The sequence below is a fragment of the Leuresthes tenuis genome, unplaced genomic scaffold (genome assembly GCF_036924035.1).
Source record: "Leuresthes tenuis unplaced genomic scaffold, fLeuTen1.0.hap1 SCAF_9, whole genome shotgun sequence".
NCBI classification, from domain to species: domain Eukaryota; kingdom Metazoa; phylum Chordata; class Actinopteri; order Atheriniformes; family Atherinopsidae; genus Leuresthes; species Leuresthes tenuis.
This window is the reverse complement of record NW_027325363.1, coordinates 15622929-15646195: the sequence shown is the minus strand read 5'-3', so window position 1 is coordinate 15646195 and position 23267 is coordinate 15622929. Positions and strand designations below refer to the sequence as shown.

Genomic DNA, 23267 nt, shown 5'->3' with positions numbered 1-23267 from the left:
GAACAAAAATGAAGGGGACTACATACTCGTGGAAATAGACAGCACAACACTGGCTACACACTCTCATGAGACAATAAATCTGCCTTTCATTTTTCCAGAAGTTATAAGATCCACCAGATGTGAGAGACAGAAAACTGTTTTTCACAAATGACAAGTAAAGTCATTTGTCAGAACACAGAAAGAGACAAAATATTAAACAGAAAGAGAGCAAGGAAGCAGAGAAAACAATTAATCTATTTGTTTTTCACACAAGTATATAATCTGTTGCTTGTGTACCCCAAATTGTATTTCGGCATATGAAGGGTGGCTTGTATGTGATGTGTATGTATGGATACAGCATGTCCAGTGCTATAGTGTGTCCAATACTCGCCTGTCTGAACAAAAGAGATTGATGTCGCTCCTGCAGTCAGCACATTGCCGACCCAGGGCTCAAAGGCTTAGCCTCCCTGCACCAAAGATGAAAGGAGAAAGGAAAAAATACAGAAATAACCACAGAAAATCTGGTGAAAGTGACAGTGAAAGGAAAGATTGAAAGCAGAAAAAGGATTTGGACAGAAAGTCAAGGCGAGAGTGTGAGAGCGGCAGCAGCAAAAGTAAGCAAAAATGTGTGTGTGCATGTGTGTGTGTGTGTGTGTGTGTGTGTGTGTGTGTGTGTGTGTGAGATGAATCAAACTTTCTGCTGATGGCAGTGACTGTCCTCAGTCCCTCACAATGGTGCTGGACAATAAAACAGGCAGCTTTGTCAGCACGATTCGTCCAGGGATAAGCAGCATGACCTCTGACCCCGTCCTATGCTCTAAACAGCTCACAGCCAATCAGACACCAGAATCCTGTGTGTACAGGCCAGCTCTGGATGTGAATGTATATATATATCCCCACTCACAAGGCCTGCGTCCATCATTCTCTCCAAAGGTCGGCGCGTTTCAGCCTTCAGTTGTAACTGTAAGTGTCCACTCTAAGGTTTTTTAACTCTCTGTGCTCTCTGTGAATCTTTGGATATTACGGGGGAATATTGGGATTTGCCTGTTGACTTACTCCTTGGACTGAGAGAACCAAGCAACGATTGGCTTTTGTCTTAAAGCTTAACTTTAGATGGAATATAAAAAAAACACGTCAGTGAATGTGTTATGACCCTGTTGGGGTGGATATTTTTTTATCTGCTCTCAGCCCTTTATCTGCTCTTCTTAGCTGCTCTCATGCTGCTCACTTGTTGTGGTAACATAAATTTGAATGATGACAGGCTCTGCCCAACCCTTAATCCTAGAAAATGGAACGAGGCAGTTTTCGACAGGATGTTTTTTTTACTATTTTCGCTCTAAGGGAAAGGACGAAATCTCAGGGAGTGTATTGGGGAAATTTCTATATGAAGTTGCACATTGAGGGCAGCAGCAGTTATAAATGCTGTTAGGAAGGATTAAGCAGGTAAAAGATTCAAAGGTTAACTATAGTTATAGTTAACTTTTAAACACTTTCACAGAATAATCCTTTTTGCACAAATCTGCACAAGTTCTATTCACTTTGTGTTTTTTTTTTATTCAAATCAGGTGACAAAATAAAAAATATGCTCTTAGAGGATCAGGTTTGGCACGTAAAAATCTGAGACTATTTTCTTTCTCTTCTATTGGTTTAAGCTCTCACCAGGCAGCGCAAACAGCGGTTTTAACATCGCTGCATGTGGTTAAAAAATTGTGAGTTCTGGTTATTCGCTGGCGTACAAAGCTGGATTTAATCACAATTATGGCCTCAGCAAATTAAGCTTAAGAGAGGGTTAAAGCAGGGCTTTTAGATGCGAAAGCTAAGTGCGGTGAGTCTCACATCTAGATAAATTTCAAGAGAACAAAAATATCTATTGCGTGGATTGTCTGCATATTCGAAATGTAGAGAAGTGAGTGCTATTAGTAATAGGTTCTGTAGAGTTGCAAACCCCATCTCATAGCACTATGCTATTGTGTGGGTCGCACTGATAATAAAGGTTCTATTCTTTATGAATGACCATTTTAACCACAATATTTTCATTGAATTTTGGCTCTTTTAAAAGAATGAATATCTTCATATTGAATTTGAATAGATTGAAATTGATTGAAACATGCTTCAGCTCATGGCATTTGCACAGGGCAGCTATGACTCACCTCCGGGAGTCAAAAATCAATAATTAGCCTCCTTGTGATCTCTGAAGATGGTTGACGGACTTTGTGATTCCTCTCTCTGTAGATCTGATCATGTCTCACTCAGGTGCTCAAGGCAGCATTGGCAGCCACTCGGCCATCGGGCTGCACGGTCACAAGGTACCTCTACTTCTGTTATTATCCTAAGGAAAAATAGAAATAAAACACACGCTCAAAAAAAAACATTAGGCTTCAGAAATCATCACTTTGAGTTTGTTTTACTTCTATCCAGATATACTTCTATGAATTTGAGAACTTCCAAGGCCGCAGGATGGACCTGTTTGGAGAGTGCCGTAACCTAGCTGAGAAGGGTTTTGACAGAATCGGCTCCATCAGGGTAGAGAATGGACCGTAAGTCACCAAACCTGCTATTCACATGTGTTACAGCAGAGAATATATTTTCTCTATAACCAATTGCCCGCACTTCTCTGTCTGACTACGCAGCTGGGTGGGTTATGAGCAGCAGAACTTGTGTGGTGAGATGTTCATGCTGGAGAGGGGAGAGTACCCCCGCTGGGACACTTGGTCCAACAGCTACAGGTGTGACTGCCTGATGTCGGTCAGGCCTGTCCGAATGGTGAGTCATGATCGGCCTGGAGCTTTTGTTTCTTTTTTTTCTGCTGTGGCAACAAGTGTGTATTTTGATTACTGCTGTCAGCCTCCACTCACGCCTCATATCCAGTGCTCCTCTCATTTGTCTCTTACCGACTCAGAGAAAAGTGCTTTTTATATGATTGCAGATGTATATTTTGTAGGGATTGTTTTTTTTACGTAAAAGCTTTTCTTAGATGATATTTTCAAATCCAAAGTCGATATTACATAACAGTAACTACATTCGTGCTTACTTGTGTGCTTCTATGCTTGATCCGGGTGACATTTTGGTTACGTTTTATCTCGGTAATGGATACAATCGAGGGCAGAAAGTGAGCTAGGAGCTGCACCAGCATCTACAGTATCTGTAGGAAAACAGTCACTCATTGAGAAGCAATGTATTTCTCTTACAGGACCCCCAGGATCACAAGATTTGCCTGTATGAAAATGCAAACTTTGAGGGTCGTAAGATGGAAGTGTGTGACGAGGACATTCCAAGCTTGTGGTCATATGGCTTCCAGGACCGTGTTGCCAGCATTCAGGTCACCGGTGGAACGTAAGCAGTTTGGGGTCATCTCTATTGGGTTGCTTTTTTCTTGTCCGCAGGTTATTGGGCCGTAAATGTCAGAGAGTCCCGCTCCAATGGTCAAAGAGCAGATCTTTTAAACTGAACTTTGCAAACACCTCTACAAACAGCCATCTGACAAATAACAAAGTGAAGAGATCACATCCATCGTGACAAGATGAGAATATGAAAGGCCACAGAGTTTGGTCTCTATAAGCAAAGCTTTAAAGCTCCATCTGTTTTTCTGTCTTTCTTCACATAGCTGGGTGGGCTACCAGTACCCTGGCTACCGTGGTTACCAGTATGTGTTTGAAATGGGCCCTTTCAAGCACTGGAATGAGTGGGGAGCCCAACACCCTCAGATCCAGTCCATCCGCAGGGTGAGAGACATGCAGACGCACCGCCGTGGCTGCTTTGAGCTCACCGCATAGACGAGTCCAGCAGACTATGGGCTTACAGGAGTGAGCAGAAAGAGCTCGGGCTTGCCATGCTGCTAAACATCCTTCAAAAATTCATCAACAGCCACTTAGCCACACAGCTAATGCCTTTTGAATACTGTTATTGCTTTTACTGGTAAATTCTGTATATTATTCTATAATGCTGGTAAGAACAGTAGCAACTCTCTGTCTACAGACCTCATAAAAATAATCTATCATATTCATAAATAGGGGGGGGGGGGGGTGGTAGTAGATTTATTAGTTTGTGTTTATTAGTTTGTTTCAACACTACATGCAATCAAACTCTTTGATTTTAATTTCTATTTCTTTTCACTTGCCTCCATGTTTTAAGATGAAACTATGCCAAAAAGCCTGTTTAGCAAAGTGCTCCCCCTCTGCTGGGATCCACCGATTTTTTAAAAGAGTAAAGCGATAGACAGTCCTATCACTCGCAAAGTACTACCATGGATAGCTCTCAACTCTGCTCATGCCCTGCAGTGAGTGTGCAAGGCAGAGGGAGGCACTATTACCCCATCACAAAGCAAAAGGCTGGATGACCAATCTGTCTGTGATTAAACAACAGGAAGGAGGCTGTGCAGGGTTGTAGTTTGCTGATGTGTAAATATCTTATTGCTGGCCTGTTTCAGCTCACTGATGGGGCTGTCCAGAGGTTTTACACTTTCTCAGGGATGCTGGCATCTGGAAAGCAACTTTCCAATGGAAACAAATTGAATAAAAGTATTTTACTTGAAAGATTTGATCTTGTTTCTGCTGCTGTTTATTGTCTTTGAAGAAAATATCAAATGAGTGGTACAACAAGCATCCACGGAGCGATCAAGCACAAAAAACTCTGGTCAGGAAACTTTGCTCTTTTCGTTAACTATCAACACTTCAGAAATCCACTGTATATGACCACTAAACACTAAACAACGCTGGTGAAAATGGATATTTATTAAAAAAAAAGATCTAACAAAACTGTAACCCTTGAAAAGAAACATTACTTAAAAATAAACCTACTTCACCTATGTGCTTTCATTTTTTTGTGGCAACAGTAAGAATAATAAACAGTAACAAAATGCAAAATGCAATTCAATACATTTTTTGGCACAGAAAATAGAAGTTGGTGACTAGTATAGCACCTGCTTCTTTTCAATGGCTACCACAAGCTTTTCCATATGTGGTATCTGTGAGTCTTTTTGACAGATTTATAGTCAACTTTCACTGACCTCTTTCATTCCCTCTACTTGAATAAATATCCTTCTAGATATTGGCAGTAGGTTAGGAAATTAATATTCAGTTCTTAGTCCTTGATAATAGCGGCCCATGCCGGTTCCCCTCCTCCCCCTGCTGGCATCGGACTTGAAGTTGTGAAGAGAATCCATGAGTGATCCAGGCCCATCCATCTGCTTCATCAAGTGTCACTCATTTAGAAAAATTTAGCAATAATCAAGTCGTCTTTAGTACAATCCTATTCAATGGTGGTTGAGTGAGTTTCAGCCTGATTTAGCACCTTTTACCTTCTTCTTCTGGACACCCAACGCAGCACATCCAGAATATGTTTACAACAGCAGATAATTGTTTTCTGGTAGATTTATGTTAGTAGTAGTCATTTTCATGTTTTTAATCCACTAAGTTGTTGCCACCCTCCTAATTAATTATTTGATTGCTTTGTGCGCACATCCCAAAAGTCCAATCAAACTCAGCTTTACCAATGATTTATCCATCTATAAAAATAAATAAATTTTTAGGGGCTCACCGAGTGTGATTTAATAACAACCCTCACCACCTCCTGAAAATGATTGAATATAATTGGTATACTAGTTGGTTTGGAGGTGAAGCAAAAAGAAGCACCTGGCTTATAATTATGCACAGTACTGAGACTTCAATTTATAATGAGGACAAAATGCAACAGGAAATGAGCACCACTGCCTAATAATAGTTATATAATAATAATAGTAATATACCATCAACATCAAAGTACTGCTTCCCTAAATCAAGAGCGTCGGTGATACTGCTGAAGTGTCCCACTACAGAGTCGAACATGCTATTTCGTTTCAGCCTTTTGTTTTGTCGGGCCACAACACAGTGTCAAACCTTTAAAGAGGCCAACATAAATGGCTCTCCACTGAGATGAGCGACAAGTTCCAGTTGCTGCTGTTGATAAAAGCCCAGCCATGCACGCTCTGGTGTATGAGAAGATGAAGAGGGACGCAGACGGAGACTGGTCGGTTTTAAAGCCACAGGATTTGGATTAAATAGCTTGTGAGAGAGCCGATGAGCCTTTAGCGCAGGAGGGAGGGAGCCAAGGGCTGATTTTTATCTTTTACCGGATCGAGAAGGGGAGGAGGCATGGTGAATGAGTTATTCTTGTAGCAGCACAGAGCCTGTTTGCTGCACGGCGTATTAGCCAGCGCGCAACCAACGGCTTCGACGCAACTAAATCTGCTTCTGCGGCGACGCGACGCCGTGAGCATCAAGAAGAAAGCTTCAGTCCCTGCCAGGTCGCGCACCCAACGACACTCTTCTGCTGGACATGAAAGTGCAGCAAGGCTGCAACTCAACAGACATGGGGATCCCAGTAAAAACCGAAGAAGAATTGCGCAAAAATACCGTAATAACACCCGAGGATGTGCTTGGGCTACAGAAGATCACCAAGAGTAAGTAACCTGGTGTTATTGGCACGACTGAAAGGAGCGTTAACACATTTTACAATTCTAGAAGAAAGGTGGAAGCCATGTGCTAGGGTTTCCCTGTTCTGTGTCTTGTATATGTGTTTGTTTACTACATTTATTGCCTGTCTGGAGGAACTGTGCTACCATGGACAGCGACACAGCCTGAGAGGACCTCAGAGAGTCTCTATAGCTTTAAATAAGACTAACCACTTTTAACCAGCCTGCATCACAGTCAGCGAGAAGGTTTATGTTGTCAGAGGACAGATAGTATTTGAAGGTTCCAGCTGAGATTTATTTGCTAAGTTAGTCTTACAATTAATTCTACATGAGTAGTTTGAATGGTTGCAGTCATTCTTATCTGTCAGTGCCTGATTGTACAGCCACAGACACATGAGAGTGAATGTTTGTACTTCCTGTTGTGCTACTCAAATCCTGGTAAAAAAGAAAAAAAAATCTGGCTCTAACTACTCCTTCACCTCAAGACACCCAGCTCTGAGGTAACAGGTGGCTCGAGATGTGATCCTCTGATTATAGCTTGTTCCAGACAGCTAGTGGGAATTAAAAAAAAAAAGTACAGAGTACTATTACTGAGCTTCCTTTTATGTAATAGAAACAGTGTCTGTATCATTTGATGGGGTCAGACTGGCCTGAGACTTCTTCTCTTATTCAGGTGTCTCCTGTACATTAGCTCAAGAAGAAAAAAAAATCACAAATTCCTCATAACACACGTTTAACCCTGAAACCTAGTCTTGGTTTGGAGCCAAAACTTCTCAACTGATTTAGTAAAGGAAATGTAATTGGTCTGTTTGACAGTAATCAAGATGCACAAAGCAGACAATAAGTCTTCAAAGAGCAGAGCATGTAGAAAAGTAAGTCAGTCGGTTGTATAGGCTTATATACAATGAGTTGAAAACAGTACCCAAAAACAAAGATTCCCACCATATGTGAAGGAAATTAAATGTAAAAGCATGTGCAGTTATACTTAATTTTTCATAAAAAATGTCACAAAACACCAATTAGATGATGAATTGGATGCATCTTATGTAGCCATTAGTAGAGGAGCAGTATCTTTTGTATTCTTTTATTTTTTTTGCCATGTGGGAAGATCCCTTCCATAATTCGGTGCTCTTATATCTTGTTAATAATTGACAGCCCCCCTCTCTCTCTCTCTCTTCCACCCACCCACCCACACACACACACACACACACACACACACACAAATAACAAATCCAGGAGGATGAAGATCTCAGAATAATGAAAACAATTACTGCATTCTTGTTTTTTGAAATATCAACATTGCAGCTCAATAATAAAAATTGTGTGTGAAGTTTTGGGTCACATTTACCAGTTTTCAGCTTCATCTTTGTTAGTGAGTGTGAGCAAACTATCATTACTGATTGTAAGAGGGGATTGACGGCTCTAAAAGACTTTTTGTCTTACATTGTTTTCTCAGGCCAAACTTCTCAATGTTGTATGAATAAAATCACACGAGGCCATGGATGTGTCTATAAATAGCAGACAATTTTGGCCACATTTTCTGTCAGTGTGGTAACATGTCACGGCTTTGCTGTGATTTATACACTATTTGTTGAGAGTTGGCTGGAGCCTGACACTCTAGTCAAAATATTTAATCCAGATTGATTTTAAGCAAATGGACAATAGAAAATAATTATAAAAAGAAGCAACATGCAGAACTAAACCGATATGTAGTGATCAACTGTCTCCTTTTACATGAATCCATGTTTATAGCAGTAGCGAGTGAAAGGGAAGTCTGGAGTCCAAACTGAAGTCCCTTGATCTTAAAACAACCAAATCAAAATGTCCACTCTCTGACACTGCCCCCTCTGACAGTTACATCCTGTTTTTATTTGGTAGCCTCTCAGTGGAGAAACAAAACCAGAGCTGCATCAGTGCGATAATTCCTAAATCGCTCATGATGGTGCGGTAATCTCTGCTCTCCACTGACATGTAATCTGGATTATGTCAGGATGGCTGTAACACAGCATTCTGCAACAAAGCGATACATGTCAGGTAATTAATCACCCCAGAGACAAAGTTTGAAAATATTATGTTACTATTAGTCAAAGATGCCCTTTGTAATCTGCCAGCAGTAGAAGGCTGCTTGGAAGGATGTCAAAGATTGTTACCAAGGCTCAACCACGTATATATTTCTCAGAGATAATCTGAGTGTGCCACAATTCCGACTATTGTTCTTTGCTCTAGGAGAAAGAAAATTGCAGCTGAGAAAGAGAGGTGCAGAAAATGCCTCATCCTGCAGTGAAAATGACTTCTCCAGTTGTGCTTTTGGGAGGAACATGCCACCATTATCGGGCAACCCAGATTCAGCCTTTCACGCTCGTTTCTGTGCTAATAAATGATGCGCAGAGCCTCATTGTCACACTGGCAGAGCAGAAAAGAAGTATAATCCAGACATATGAGAATGGCTGCTGTGACAAGGAAAACAACACATTGTCAGTGTAACGTTTGTAACGTTTGCACATATTATGCCCGTATCACATTGTAACCTTATATCATGAAGTACAGTACTACTGATGGACAGAAGAGGTGTGGAATTATCTGCGGTTCAATTCGAACTACATATTCTTAAAACTTTCCACCATGTAAGGTACAGTACTGTTTTACAACTGCGGACTGTGCGTTCGCTGGATCATTTTCTAATGAAATAGTTCTCTGTTGTACCCACTTTCCTGTTTTTCCTGTCATCTACCACGTCTCACTGTGTAACTGCACATAAATGCAGCAGCAAAAGAGTGAGAATCTCCTGCTGACCGAGAGCAGAACCGTGCCTCTACAAATTTTAAAAGATATTCAAGGAGCTGTCTAACGCGACATAATGATGGGATTCAGTTTGAACATAAGCCTGTGTTAAAATGTATTTTTGTTTGGGGGCTTGGTGGGACGTTTTTGGCAAGTTATTTGGAAAAAATTATTTAATACTGGTCACTCTTCAGTTTACTATTTACAAATATGTGAAGACCATTGGATGTGATGAAGGGATACTCTGCTGTGACTGTCATTTTAGCCAAGTCTTGGTCAAAAGGTGCTTTTAAACAACCCGTATGACACCTTTTGTATCAAAACACTCCTCAGGCTCAGTGATTATTCACTTGAGTCAAGACCTCACCTGCACGGTTCGTGCACCTTCCAAATCTCCATCAAACCTGAGCGCAAGTGAGCAATATGTAAAATTTACATAATCCTGGACACCACTTTACCTGTGGGAGAAACACATCTTGTTAGAATTGTATGGTGGTGCCACAAAAAAGGGACGCATTTCTCTTTCATCAACTGAAACGTCTAAAGAAATGATTTTCCTGGCAAGCTTGGGTCTGATGGGCATGGAAGAGGAAAGCGATGGATTGTTTTCCCGGTTCCAGGAAACATCATGTCTATACTGCACGTATTGTCCTAATAATAGCCCAATCATATCCGAAAAAGAGTAGTTTTTTGACTGAAAGCAGAAATGAAATTAACATGTCTAAAATTAACAATATTTAATTTTTGTCAAGACACAGATACATAAGCGTAGTAACCAGAAGCATGGAGACGATGAACATCAACATGGTGCGACATGAGCCGCATCCCTGCAGGGAGTGGAAATGGAAAGCTTAGTAACAATAGAACTTTGGGGACTTCATTGTGAAATTTGCAGGGTTTTGCACTGTTGACAAATGTAGTTATGAAGCGTTCTGTCATGAGCTTGGGTTTACAAACATCAGGTAACGCATTGCCAAAGGTTCTGTTTATTTAATGTATTTTTAAGAGCTCCCTCTTTGAGATAAATATTGCACGTGGCTAACAATACTAAGACGGCTAATAATTAAAAAGTGAACAGCCAAGACACAAAATATTCTCAGTGGAATCCAACAACCCCCCTTTACAAGCATGTCCCCTGATATTACCTGATGTTAACCACCCATCTAGAGTTAAATTGATCAAAATATAAATAACTATCAAAATGTCAAAGTGAGGAGGCAATACTAGATATACCATGTACAATATATCCACTGACTTTCAGGCCCCTTGAATGGCTGTTATACCTCCTGCCAGTCTCTGCTAACTACCACAAACCCAGCTATTTGTTAAAACACTGACTCAGTAGGCACGTCAGCAATGGGGGAAAAAAAGGTTTTGAAGTGTGCATTGCATTGTCTGCAATGAGCAATGTGTCACTGCACTATGACAAAAATGCTTGTGAAAATAACTGTTGAGATATCAGTGCGACTGCGGAGGTATAAGTGGAAACCTGCAATGTTAAGTGGAACCAGTTAAAGACCATTATCTGCACGGTGGAAAATGTTGGGAAAAAAAACAGGAGTTGGGTCATTGCAGATGGCGTTTGCTGTCCTCTTTTCTTCAGACATCTGGGGCAATCTTAGAATTAACCAAAAACTGACATCTCTCATTGTTTACATGATTTAGTCACTCCATAAATTCTGTATGATCTCAGTTTTCTCTAGTGCTCTCGTCTTGATCTTTCCTATAACAGATATGAAGCCAGCCTATCGTGGTATCGTGTGTCACTGCTAAATAATACCACATACAGCAGCAACAGCGAGTTTATTAACGAGAATGAATACAGATAAATAGAAAAACAACACTTTTATTGTGTGAAAACACAAATAAGAACGTTTTATCGAGGGAGATCATTGGGAAGGCTCGACCAGCATTTTTGACCCAAAATGTCACTGGTGGCTAATTTTTCCTCATCCACAAGATTCACTCAAAGCATCCTTGTTCCTTTCATACTAATGGGTGATCAATTATTGGGCTTTAATAAGTCCGGCACACAGAGACGCTCTTTATCAGGCAGGGGTTCCACTCTGTGATGTCTGCCAACACATTGGATACAGCTTTAATTAAAATTGATCGGGGCAGCCAGTTCTCATAATCTTCCAAGCACAGCTGCCACAAGGTTATTTTTTCAGTGAGAGAAAGATGGTATATTCCTCTCACGTCGGACATCAACGCTGTCTCATGAACTAATGTTTGAGCTTACTTTTTTAACCAGGCAGCTGCTGGTGGAAACTTAACGATGGTGGAGGAGATGATTGTGGGACTGCAGATTTGTGCATTCAGTAATTGTAATTGCTGATATATTCAGCTATGAAAAATGTGTATTATTGACTGCCGCTCTGTGTTGAAGGTATGTGATCCATCCTAACATTCATTCATTCGAGCCATTTGAAGCTTGGTAGCACTCAGCTCAGGTTGACGTAAAAAGACGAGAATGCAACTGTAAAAAAACCCTGGTGACACAAACACGGGTCATAATAGAGAAAGCAGCGACATAAAACCTTCATCTCAGCGACTGCCTGTGGTGTAAAATCTAAACCAGTAGTTTGTAGCCTTTTTCTTGTTGTTGTTGTGGCTACCACTTTTATTTGTGTCCGGGCCGTGATCAGATCAACTAAATCTTGATTTGTTTTGGTGTCTTCAGAAAAAGAAAGTCTTCTGAACCAGTCACATATTTTTGTACAGCACAAATGTGTTTTTCTGCTGTTTTTTTTTTTTTCGTTTTAATTAACCCATCAGGAACAGATACGGCAAAGCCTCGTATACCCCTTTAAACAACCAGCTTCAGTGTTTGTGTGGGTGTCTCCCTCTAGAGCCGGATGAAATGCACATCTGAAATTTATTTAGCACTTCAGCTCTCTAGAGAATTCCAATGCCCTTAATTGTTCGAGCACCATTTCAGTATACAACATACTTATGTTGCATATGGCTCTCAAGGGACAAGCATACAAACGTCCCACCTTGTCTTAAATCAGTATACACAGATCGTTGCCTGTAGTTTTAAGGTATGTTATTCTTGAAACTCTTGAGGTTATTTTGTAGGAATTTAGAACTACCAGTCAAGATAGAAATATTAATCATATTACCATAGAATGATGACTACCTCGTAAGAGGATGAATTTTCTAGAAGATCTAAACTAGATTAAACAGGGATGATTGTGAACAGAATGTAGGCAACTGGTTATGCTATATCTGCAAAGTAGCCTGTGCACGCGTTACCTGAATTATACATTAAAATCCTTTTATATATCTAGCAGACTGACAGAGGGAGCCTTTGTTCTCATGTATGACATTTTGCCGACTTGAAACTTTGTAAAGGTAGCCAATAAAAAAGAGCAACTACTTAGACATACTTTCTTCTGAGTTCTTCGGTGTGCACCTCTTGCCCCCAATAATGTCTTGTGTAATCACTCCCTCATGTTTGCTTGCATGATTAGTTTTGCATCGAATACCTACGGAATTTAAAAACATAAGACTTTTTTTCCTGCCGACGTAGGAAGTCTGTGTGTTTATGATTGCATCATGCTGTGATTTGTGCCAAACCCTCCCAGGCTGCATGCAAACTGTGCACAAAGTTTATCTTAGGGTGGAGGCCAAGAGTGGAACATGGACAGACGAGTCGTTTCTGTTCCTGACTTTGTATATGCATGTGTGAACGTTTGCCTGAGGATACAGAGGATATATCATTCTTCATAATGAAGCATGTCATGGTTCACCTGAACAACAGACTCTTCTGAGTGACCTATGATCACGCATGCTTGTGATTCACCCTTGTGATTTTGAAACCCATTGAACCTCTGATGATCTATGGCTGATGACTAAAAATGTTTGCTGATGCTTCTGTAGTGATTTTACAAATGTGTTGCCATATGTCACGCCATGAAGAGAAGATAAAGTTGGCGTAGCGTAGAAGGGGGACAAGAAGCAGCTGATATGAAGTGTAAAAATGAGAGTGGTATTAACTCTAACTAAGAAAAAAATATATATAACAAAGTGGTGTTGTTGCATTAAAGGTAAAGGGAGCAAAGGGGCTTCTTTTGTCTTTTCTCTCATGTCGTGATCTTGGTTGACTGTCAGTCTCCACAGCAATGGCAACATATTTCCTCTCAAACAGATCTGATTTTTTTTCCTCAGCTGTAGCGCCGGTTGGAGAAAGATAAGAGGAAAGAATCCCATCTGCATTCAGCCATTAAGAATGCAACCCATCTATGAACCTCACCATTTGCCAATTTGCCTGAAGGTACTCTTAAATGAGAGACATGAAACAGCCTGCCGCACAGGTGTGCTGTACATACATCAACATGTAGTGGTAATGTAACCAGCCCCGCCCTCGGCTGTTGATTATTTAAATATGAGGACAAGTTCTAACACATTTGCATTGTATTTTTCTCGTGTCCTGAGATGAATCCTACACAAACTCTCAGCGTTGATCAGAGACCGCAGAGTCAGATGGAAAGAATAAGGCATGTGAAGTCAATCCCTGTGGCTGGAAGTCTGTAACTCCGGGCTAATCTTGAGGATTAAGGAGCTATATGTGGCAGCTCGCTTGGTCTGTGTGACTGCCACTTTGGTGTCAGACAGACTTTGTGCATCTGAACACTGGAACAGCATGAGTAAAGACGTGAAGCTAATTTTATATTCTTTAGAGGTGCTGCTGCCAATGGCTTCTGTTCAAGAGCATATTGACTTTTGTTCCATTTGAATGAAAATCATAATGTCGAGCAAAAGCCGAATGTTGGTCTTTGGGGTTGATGACTAATGTGTTTTAAGCATGGGTGAGACTGATTGTCAGCAGCCGCACAGAAAAGTCCTGTATGTTGAAAAGAGATATTCACATTTGGAAGATCTTGAAATGAAATGCAGAAATGTGGAGTAATTACAGCAAACCACCTGTGCTGGGAGCTAAAGGCAAGTTTCCCCACAGGGACAAGAAATTATAATGTCTTAATGCTTTGCGCTAGTTTGTATTCCTTCCATGCTTCATGGTGGGGAAGTAAAGTAAAGCCAACGTTACTTCCTCTAGAAGACGAGGCCTCAGGTATATCTTCATCAAATCGCAGCCGCGGAACATTTTATTTGCAGACCACTGATACCTAACATAAGATGCTCTCCTTTGATTTGTCTTGTTGTTGCGGAGCAGGTGGATGAAGGGAAAGAAAAAGACACGTTGATCGAGCTGGCACACTATCAGAAGGAGTGTTGCTAGGTGACAGTGTTGAAGGAAGTGAAGTGGAGCGCTTTGTGTGTGTGAGTCAAGGAAGGAACGGAGGCATCAGCACATGTACCATATTTTCTTTGTTTTTATTGCATGACGTCATACTTTATAGCAAGAGTAATAGTTATACTGACAGTGATTTGGTTGGATGTTTTTTATACGGATAGATGTATATATGTATATATTATTTTTTCTGTATTTATCTATTGGAGACAGGAAGTAACAGTAAATGTGTGCTAGTTCTCCTTTTTATCACCATTAAAGCAACTTGTGTCAGAGCTGAGGTATAAGGAAACAGAGAATTACTACAGTAAGGGCAATAGCCAGCAGCTTGTTGGCTTAACTTAGTATAAAAACTATAAATGGCCAGTCTGCATCTTTCTATAAGTTTGCTAAATCTGCCCTCATCCTCTAAATGAAATCAATTAAGGCAAGATATTAGATTAGGCAATTACATAATAGGACAAGTAGTAAAAGCTCTGTTGTTTTATTGTTCTATAATGGTACAAACTCAGAACAGTTTCCCCTGAATTCAGATTTGATTTTTGGAAAGAAAAATATTAATATGGTGTTAGATCAAGCAGGAAAAAAAGTGTGCTGAAGTACTTCAACGCATGCTAAAAGGAGCTCATAGATTGAGTGGTAGCATGTTGCCTTGATATAGGATGAAACTCTTTTCCAAACGCTGCAGCCTCTTCCTTCAGATCTTTTCTACAATCAGTTTGGAAGAACTTTCTTTGTCTGTGGTGAATCTTCTGAAACCACTGATTGTCCTTTTTTGGAACTAGAAAATCAAAGTCTGGTGCAGCAGATTAGTGAAATAATCTTGGAATCTTTGTAATACAAGCATAGAAATTTGACACAAGTTTTCCTAGAGAACCTACTTTTTTCAAAAAGTCCAGTTGCTGAACTTAAAAAAAAAAAGAGAAGAAAAGGTAAAGGCTGCCATTTTGCCTTCAAAAGCCATTTTCTACAGCTTTGGACATGGATTGTGATTGCATATTCCAATTTTGATGATTTTGGTATCAGAGTATGAGAAATTTAACTCTGCATTTAAAAAAGTTTGAATTGTCGTAGATTGTGCAGATAGAGGCTAAGTATTTGCAAAAATAGTGTGTTGTGGAACTAGATTTGGTATATTTGGCTCTTGACCAGCTACCTACGATACTACAGCACATTATACAACTAGTTGGTGTTTATACAATTTTTTTTAGATATTTGGTATTTAGGTATTTGGGAACTGAACTCACACCACGGTTATTAGAATACAACTCTAACGAGTTCACAATGTATCTAACGCTTAACCCCATGCTATTTCCCACAGCAATGATGTCACCTGTGTTCCCTGGTTGTACATTGATATCACCCTCTTATAAAAAGAATGTCAACGAATTGAGATCAATTGCAACATTTTAATGTGGATCGAAAGATAGTTTATGTCTTTGACAATGACTTCCTCCAACTGAGACAACGTTTCTGATCAAATTATGATAGAAAACTATGAATTTGAGTACATTACAGTACATTTGAATGCCTGGACCATTAAAATATGCCCTGCCATTTCAGGGCTGAAAAAACATCCCCTTTGAGACCACCGTTGCACAAAATTTTATTCACATTCAGATTTATTATTTTTTCTAAATGTGCCTTAGAGTCTCTCACTGGTTGGAGACCTCCAGCTATATTGATGCTAATTTCTTAATATTCTCACCCATCCATTCATGACATGTGTTGTTGGTCACAGTGTTAACCATCTTCGACATCCTCTCAATCTTATCTTGTGCCACCCTAACACACGTCCATGTGACAGATTAATATGTAACGCAGCTGAAGTAGTTTATGCTCGCCACAAGGTTCCGACATGTAAGCTGTGGTGTGACTTACATAAGCCCAGTGTCAATATTTATCATCCATCTTCATACCAGTGTCTGTTTGTACAAAAGCTGAAATGTGAACATGAACAACCTTTGGTTTTTATGAAAGGTTATGCACCAGAAAATGACATGGGTACATTAATCTGTAGGTTATATATTTTCTGAGCAAATATGAGCATAGCATTGATCTTTACAATAATTCAGAAGCCAAAACTCTGTGACTATTTCCGTAATGATTATATTTAGATAAACACAGACATATTTTATTTAATTACCCTCATAGGCATTGTCTCTATGAGAACACACTGCCTTAGGTGGTTAAAGGGTGGTGTGTCCCACTTGTATATTTTCATAAATGCTGAAATTCTTTAAGTCTTTAACAAACAATAATGTTTTAGCCAAAAGAAAAGGTTTAGCAATTAATAAACGTACAAGCTTCTGTTATTTTTGCTAAGCCAGGCCTCTGGTTTGTCCTTACAGAAAAATCTACTTTTTCTTTGTGTTTTTCCACCAGCTCTTTATCTCTTACCACCTAAAAATTGCGCTCATCTTTCAATTTGAGAACTTTGTCAGTCTCCTCTCCAACAGTTATACCTAATTATGCTATCAATGAACAAAAGTCACCCAAAGAAGGCAAATTTTTATTACTACTGCAAATCTCTGAAAGGCAGTACGGTCTGTTGTCATCAGTCAAGCCACAGGCTGTGAAATCTAACTGGGATTTTGCACCGTGTTGTTGCCTGGTATGACCCTGGGAGTTGCAGTCATATGAGGCTTGTATGACTGCCAGGCGTGCAGTGCAAGAATTTGCTGTTCTGTGTGAAAGTGACTTCACTGGCTGGGCTATCAGATGAAATGCTCCATCTGTCCTTCTCAGCAGGTTTGGCAAAAAATCTTGTCTAATTCACAAAAAACAACAAGATTGCGAGCTCAGTCATGGCCATGTGATGCATTCAGGGAACTTCTCCATCAGATTTCTGATTAAAGAGGAGCTATAATATCAGAAATGACTCATTCAGTCAATGATCAAAGGAGTATTTGGGACTTTGCATTCAGAGAAAATAGCTCCCCCTTTTAATTGAATTAGTTAAATAATATAACTATAGTTTGGGGACGCCTCCTGAAGTTTCCGTTGCTTTATTGGCAAGTTCGAGTTGGGGTTATTTACTCTCTGTACAGCTTGATTATTGGATCCAGTGTCAGCAGGAAGAATCACACAGACATACGTTGATATAGCAAATCTATTACCTCCTCCATTCAGAAAATTCAGAACATCTTTGGCACAGGATACCAAGGGTGAACTCTTTTCCTCTCTGACACTCCTACAGCAGTTACACAATACAAGATTAATTTACTATCATATTTATCAAGAGCATTAGATAAAATTGACAGGTATGAATCATGTCTCAGACACTTTCTGTATATTTTTAGTCTGAGGAGCCTGAACACCCTGAGCTCATTTCTGCCAACTGGGAAAAGTAGTTTTTTCACAGTATTATGTATCATATATGAGCATTTGATGCAATTTTTGTCAGACAAAATCTTTGCAGTGATTATGTTTTAGCCACATGGTTTTGCACTCTGTAAATCCTGTTTGAATGTTTTACCTTGCTGTTGCTTTAGAGGAAACTCAGTAGGCTTATATATAAGCTCACATTTGGTAATGTTCTCAGAGTAGATAAGTCCCTCACATGAAATGACCTGGCACTAGAGGGCACTGCATCAAACAGCAGCTCTCTAACCCTCTTACCAGTTTAGAAGGCAATATAAAGAGAGTTGCATTTCTGAGCCAGAGCAGCTTTACATGGAAATCTCACTACCAGCCATGTGATGTTCACCATGGAAACACATCTACAGAATGAAAACGTAAAGAATAACCACAGCTAGGCAAAGGGTCACTCTGCAATGCATGTGAAGGAAGATGCAACAGTATATACTCACACGTACAAATTAATGTGGAGCATATAAATTTTTTTTTTTTTTAACTAAACAGAGCACAAAGAGTGCCTTTCTGAAGTTCAGTTCTAAGCTCGGCTGTTTATCAGAGTTGATATACATTTAAACTTCCCATAAGCTCCATGTTAGTGAGATTCTGAGGTTGCTTTATAAATAAGCCTCGACATAATCTCTTTCCTCTGCTCTTTAAAGATGATGATTGTGAAGTCCTTGGTCCTTGGTTGAATATGAAGCAGTCTGAACATTATATCTGCATTTAGATTATGCAAACCATCAGTTTCAGAATGCGGCTGGCCATCCAATAACTAAACAGATTAAACAACTATCTCATGTCCTTGATTTTTAGCTTTAATCAGTCAATGAATCTCCTTACACTCACAATAAGTTCTAACTGTCTGATCTGTGCTCTCAGTTGTACACTGGCGTTCAAAGTACTGAATGTCCTGAATCCACTACATTAAATCGCAAGCCTTAAATAGCACAGTTTCACAAGAGGGGCATTTCCAGACAAGGTGTCAGGTATTGTGTTCTGCACTTTATGAAAGGGTCTATAAATACCTTTGAGCAGGTGGCTAAAGCCTGAGCAGCCCATCTGCTCCTTAACCCCTAGAAATACAAGAGAATGCTCGTGAGCGACTTTGTGTATGCGCATGCACACTAATACACAAACAGCTCCATGCTTGTTGGCAATAAGTGTAAATCTATATGTTTTTAAAAAACACACTGAAGACACTTCAACACTTATGCAACATAGATTCCTAAAATTAGCTGCCCTTAGCATAACCCTAAATAGATAATGGGTGTGTGTGTGTGTGTGTGTGTGTTTGCGCGTGTGTGTGTGTTCTTTGAAACCAGTCAGTCCATGTGATGGTAAAACACGATAAGCCTCTTAGGTCTAATCCTGGCCCATTGGGTAGGGCGTGTCTCACACACGTAGACATTCACTCGCAAATAAAAACACACACACATACAAGCGCCATCGTGGGCAAATTTGACCATCAGGGACAAGAACTGCATCAAGAACAGTTATTGTCAATGTTGTGAAGCCAAGTGTGGAGTCAAAGTCAACATGCAGATCCAGATTAAGGATTTGTGTCTTTCATTGGGAAATTTTCTACAAGTATTAAAGAAAACAAAACAGAAAAACTTAAAAACAAAATTTAAAAAAAGTCAGTGGCGGACACAAATATTTTTTTCAACCTTAAAAATAAAATGACCAAAAGTACATTAAAGTGGTTAAATGTAACCAAGTGCATTTATTTAACAATTAACTTCAAGGCATTTCAACTTCACTTGAGTTTTATCCTGTCTTGTGACTTTCTACCTCTAATCTACTATGTCTCAGAGGAAAATATTCTACTTCTTAATGCATTGCATTTATCCAACAGCTTAAATCCCCCTGCTTTTTTGTACAAAAACATGCACCAGACAGCCATAACTGTCAGGATTCATGGTGAGACTGGAGCAAAATAGAGGACTGAGGAGGCGAGGACAGGTGATGAAGAAGAGCAAAGGCTTTATTGAAAACTGAAGGTACTGCCAAGGCAGGAATGATAAACTACAAACTAGACCCAAGCGGAACAAAGGAATAACAAACTGACTGACTCGAATAACAACAAGGAAACCTTGAGGGGGATGAGCACGAAAGCAACAGCAACAAACACCATATGATGATCTGGCACCTAACAAAGGAGAACCTGGATGATATATGCTAAAGGTGATAACATGGCTCAGGTTTAGAGATCAGGACCAGAAAAATCAGGTGTGAACATGAAGCAAATGCTACAGAATGCACGGAAGGGCAAACTCTACTAAATAAAACAGGAAGCAAGGAAAACCAAGAAACCAAAAGACAAACACTAAAGCTCATAGAACATGACAATTACATTAAAACTACTGATGGGTAAAATGAGTAAGTGCTCATCTTGTTACAATGCAGTGGTCTGTCGGGAAAATCTTCATCCTGGTTTTAACTTGCTGCCCCACATTAGCTGCCAACAATTGAAAAGAAATTGACTGCTAATAGCCGCGTATGTTTTTAGATTACCTCTGCTCCCCAGAAGAGAACGTCCACATGATCGACTTCACCAGGTTTAAGATCCGTGACATGGAAACAGGGACAGTCTTGTTTGAGATCACCAAACCTCCAACACCAGGTCAGTCCCAAACTCAGACTTTAAGAAAGCAGACAAAAGCTTCATAGTCTTACCAAGAATTACTTTTTTGTTTTGTGTGGGTGTGTGTGGCGGAGGCAGTAAACTACAGCAACAAACTCTTCCCTTGTGTTCACCTCTTCTTTAGCAGGCGGTTTAAAGCAGTGCGACCCCAATGCCGGCCGTTTCGTCCGATACCAGTTCACCCCAGCCTTCCTACAGTTACGGCAGGTTGGAGCCACGTAAGTCAACATGTATTCTGTGTGTGTGTGTGTGTGTGTGTGTGTGTGTTCCTTACAACCAAACCAGTAAATTGCAGTCAACCCTGCTGCTGTGACAGAAGACAGGGTGTAGGAGGTGAGTGGGCTTCAGTGTGGGACAACAGGCTGATGATGATCAGTGTGAACACACAGAGCAGTCCAGCCCACCTGATGAGTCACGCACCAAGTCACTGTCAGAGCTCCTGAGTGGTGTTCATCATCAGACTCCTACTCTTACCCTGACTGAGGTTTTTTAACACAACTGAGCAAATGACTCATGTAGATAGTCTGGGGGCAGTGACAAGGATCTGTGTCCGCAGAACATGATTTATTCAGATTCCTGAGAGATCCTGAAAGAGTCGGAGCTATGTAGTTTTTTCGTACCCTCGCTTGTTTCTTTGCTTTTTTACACAATACAAGTTACGGTTAGGTATTCAACATCATGTCTCACGTTAAAACTGATCCTGTAATCCCATCAAAATATATATAAAGCGTGCCGGACACACGGGCCAGATGTTCTACTGTTACACATCACAACATTTAAAAGTTGTGCAGGATCTCACAAACAATTTAAATTTTCAAAAAAACAGACCTCATCTTCATCGGCAAGAATACACAGTTCTTTGTTATATGACTAACCTTTCCAGGAGACTGGCCAGAATTAATGTCAAATGTTTTGCCTTTAAAAGGCATTTATCCAGTTTACTTGAAATTTGCCCCCCAAGTCCAAATAGTTTTACTTTACAATAATGGAGGAAAAACCTCCGATAGATCATGTAATATAAGAGTGAGTATAAGAACGATCAAATTTAAACTGAGATGGATTTTTAGTTTTATGTAGACATGGGATACTTTGTTGACCATATACAACATTGTAGGATGGATCTACACAATTCTTCCATCGAGACACAAGACTGATCCAAATGAACGGCTGCCGTTGACCAAACATATTTGCATGGCTTAGCAGAAACTTACACCTCACACTGTCTTAGGGCAATTCTCAATAAATTCATTTGACACTTTCTTTCTTATCTATCATCTCATCAAAAATGACTTTGTTGTAATGTTGTAGCCATGTTTTCCCATACATGAGTAGTTGATTTGATAAATGCAATGTTATATCATAAATGTGACAGCCAAAGCCACAAGAGTAAGGCTTGAAATGAACCAGTTTTCATATGTTTACATATTTGTGGATTCGTTTTCTCCAGGGTTGAGTTCACAGTTGGAGACACACCTATCAATAACTTCCGTATGATTGAGAGACACTACTTCCGCGACCAGTTGCTGAAGAGCTTTGATTTCGAGTTTGGCTTCTGCATGCCCAGCAGCAAGAACACATGCGAGCACATTTATGAGTTCCCAGCTCTGTCTGAGGATATCAGTGAGTATCAAACAGAGTCACGCGTTCAAGTCCAGTGCATTCATAACCACAAGGGACGAATGCCCCCAGATTGAGAGTAATTAATGCTACTTCATCCTGAGTGTTTTCTTTTTTTCTCTCTCAGTGCGTGAGATGATCCAGCACCCCTATGAGACACAATCTGACAGCTTCTACTTTGTGGATAACAAGCTGGTGATGCACAACAAGGCAGATTATTCCTACTGTGGGGGACCATAGGAAGACCTTTGGCAGGCTCCTAACATTTTCCAAGATACCCCTTCAGGACCAGAAACAAGTGAACTAATGGACATATCACTGGCATTAGATACTCTCGTCTCACTCCTGTTAGCTCCAAGCATTCCCATTCAGGTTCTCAGCTGCCTGGCCAATCAGATTCCTCCCTTTGGCTCTTTTTGCAGGAACAGTAGATCCTGCCAGTTTTATCGTCGGTTTGAATCAGTGTGTGTGAGTGAGCGTGTGGGCCGCAAGCACATGCAGTGTTTGTACATACTGTTGATTTCAATCTGTATATGTGGATTCCACTTGATATCAGGAGAGCATGTTTAGTTTTTCTTTTTTTTCCTTTTTTGTTTAAAATGAAGAAATAAAGGAGTCTTATTTGACCTCACTAAACCAGGCGAGGCAGAAATGCACTAAGGGACAAAGAGAGGGGGAAAAGGGTACAAATTTTAGTCTATTCAGATTTACAGAATATAGTTTGTATTGGTATCTCATTACATTTATACTCCTGAAGTTTCTTAAATTTGTAGTAGCACACCCATCTGAAGGATTCTTTCCTCTGCCTGTGTTCAGTTATCATCCAGCTGAATGACAGCGATGTGTACTTTGTCTTTGTGAATGTGTCATTTGTTTCATGTTTTCATGTTCATAGTACTACTTCATCAGGCGTATTTTTTTTTAACAAATAGTCATTTTGAGGTGTCAGAAAACATACGGTAGCCAAAAGTCAGATACCAGTTTTGATATCCAGTACATTCTCTGTAGTACTGAACACTGTGTGTACTTCTATTATGATAAATGTTTTAACTATAAAATGAAAAAGTATGTAAAGTTTTGACAGCTGAAATTCCATCACTGCAATAAAATATGGGATTTTTGCGTAACCTTGATTTACATTTATTTACCCTTCCGCCATATAAGAAAATCATTTACAGTCA

The 23267-nt window shown here is 40.0% G+C and overlaps 2 protein-coding genes and 1 long non-coding RNA gene across 4 annotated transcripts; 2 read left to right on the top strand and 1 right to left on the bottom strand.

Moving 5' to 3' along the window:
• Positions 1–304: 304 nt before the first annotated feature.
• LOC140314375 (uncharacterized) lies at positions 305–20375 on the bottom strand. The gene is made up of 3 exons (XR_011917139.1): positions 20340–20375; positions 2130–2308; positions 305–446 (listed from the first exon to the last, which is right to left on the bottom strand). It is a non-coding gene; the product is annotated as an uncharacterized lncRNA (long non-coding RNA).
• crybb1l3 (crystallin, beta B1, like 3) lies at positions 2220–3752 on the top strand. Its single transcript, XM_072392540.1, has 5 exons — positions 2220–2285; positions 2398–2516; positions 2610–2742; positions 3170–3312; positions 3584–3752. The coding sequence occupies exons 1-5, from the start codon at positions 2220–2222 to the stop codon at positions 3750–3752; spliced, it is 630 nt and encodes a 209-aa protein (XP_072248641.1).
• unc119a1 (unc-119 lipid binding chaperone a1) lies at positions 5845–23194 on the top strand. Of its 2 annotated transcripts, none has more exons than XM_072392539.1 (5): positions 5845–6415; positions 20335–20448; positions 20597–20687; positions 21917–22089; positions 22214–23194. In XM_072392539.1, exons 1-5 carry the CDS (start codon positions 6292–6294, stop codon positions 22324–22326), a joined length of 615 nt encoding a protein of 204 aa, XP_072248640.1. In that variant the 5' UTR covers positions 5845–6291; the 3' UTR covers positions 22327–23194. The 2 variants fall into 2 exon arrangements, with proteins under 2 accessions (XP_072248640.1, XP_072248639.1); XM_072392538.1 differs by having other exon boundaries at positions 5850–6415; positions 20594–20687.
• The last annotated feature ends 73 nt before the right edge of the window (positions 23195–23267 follow it).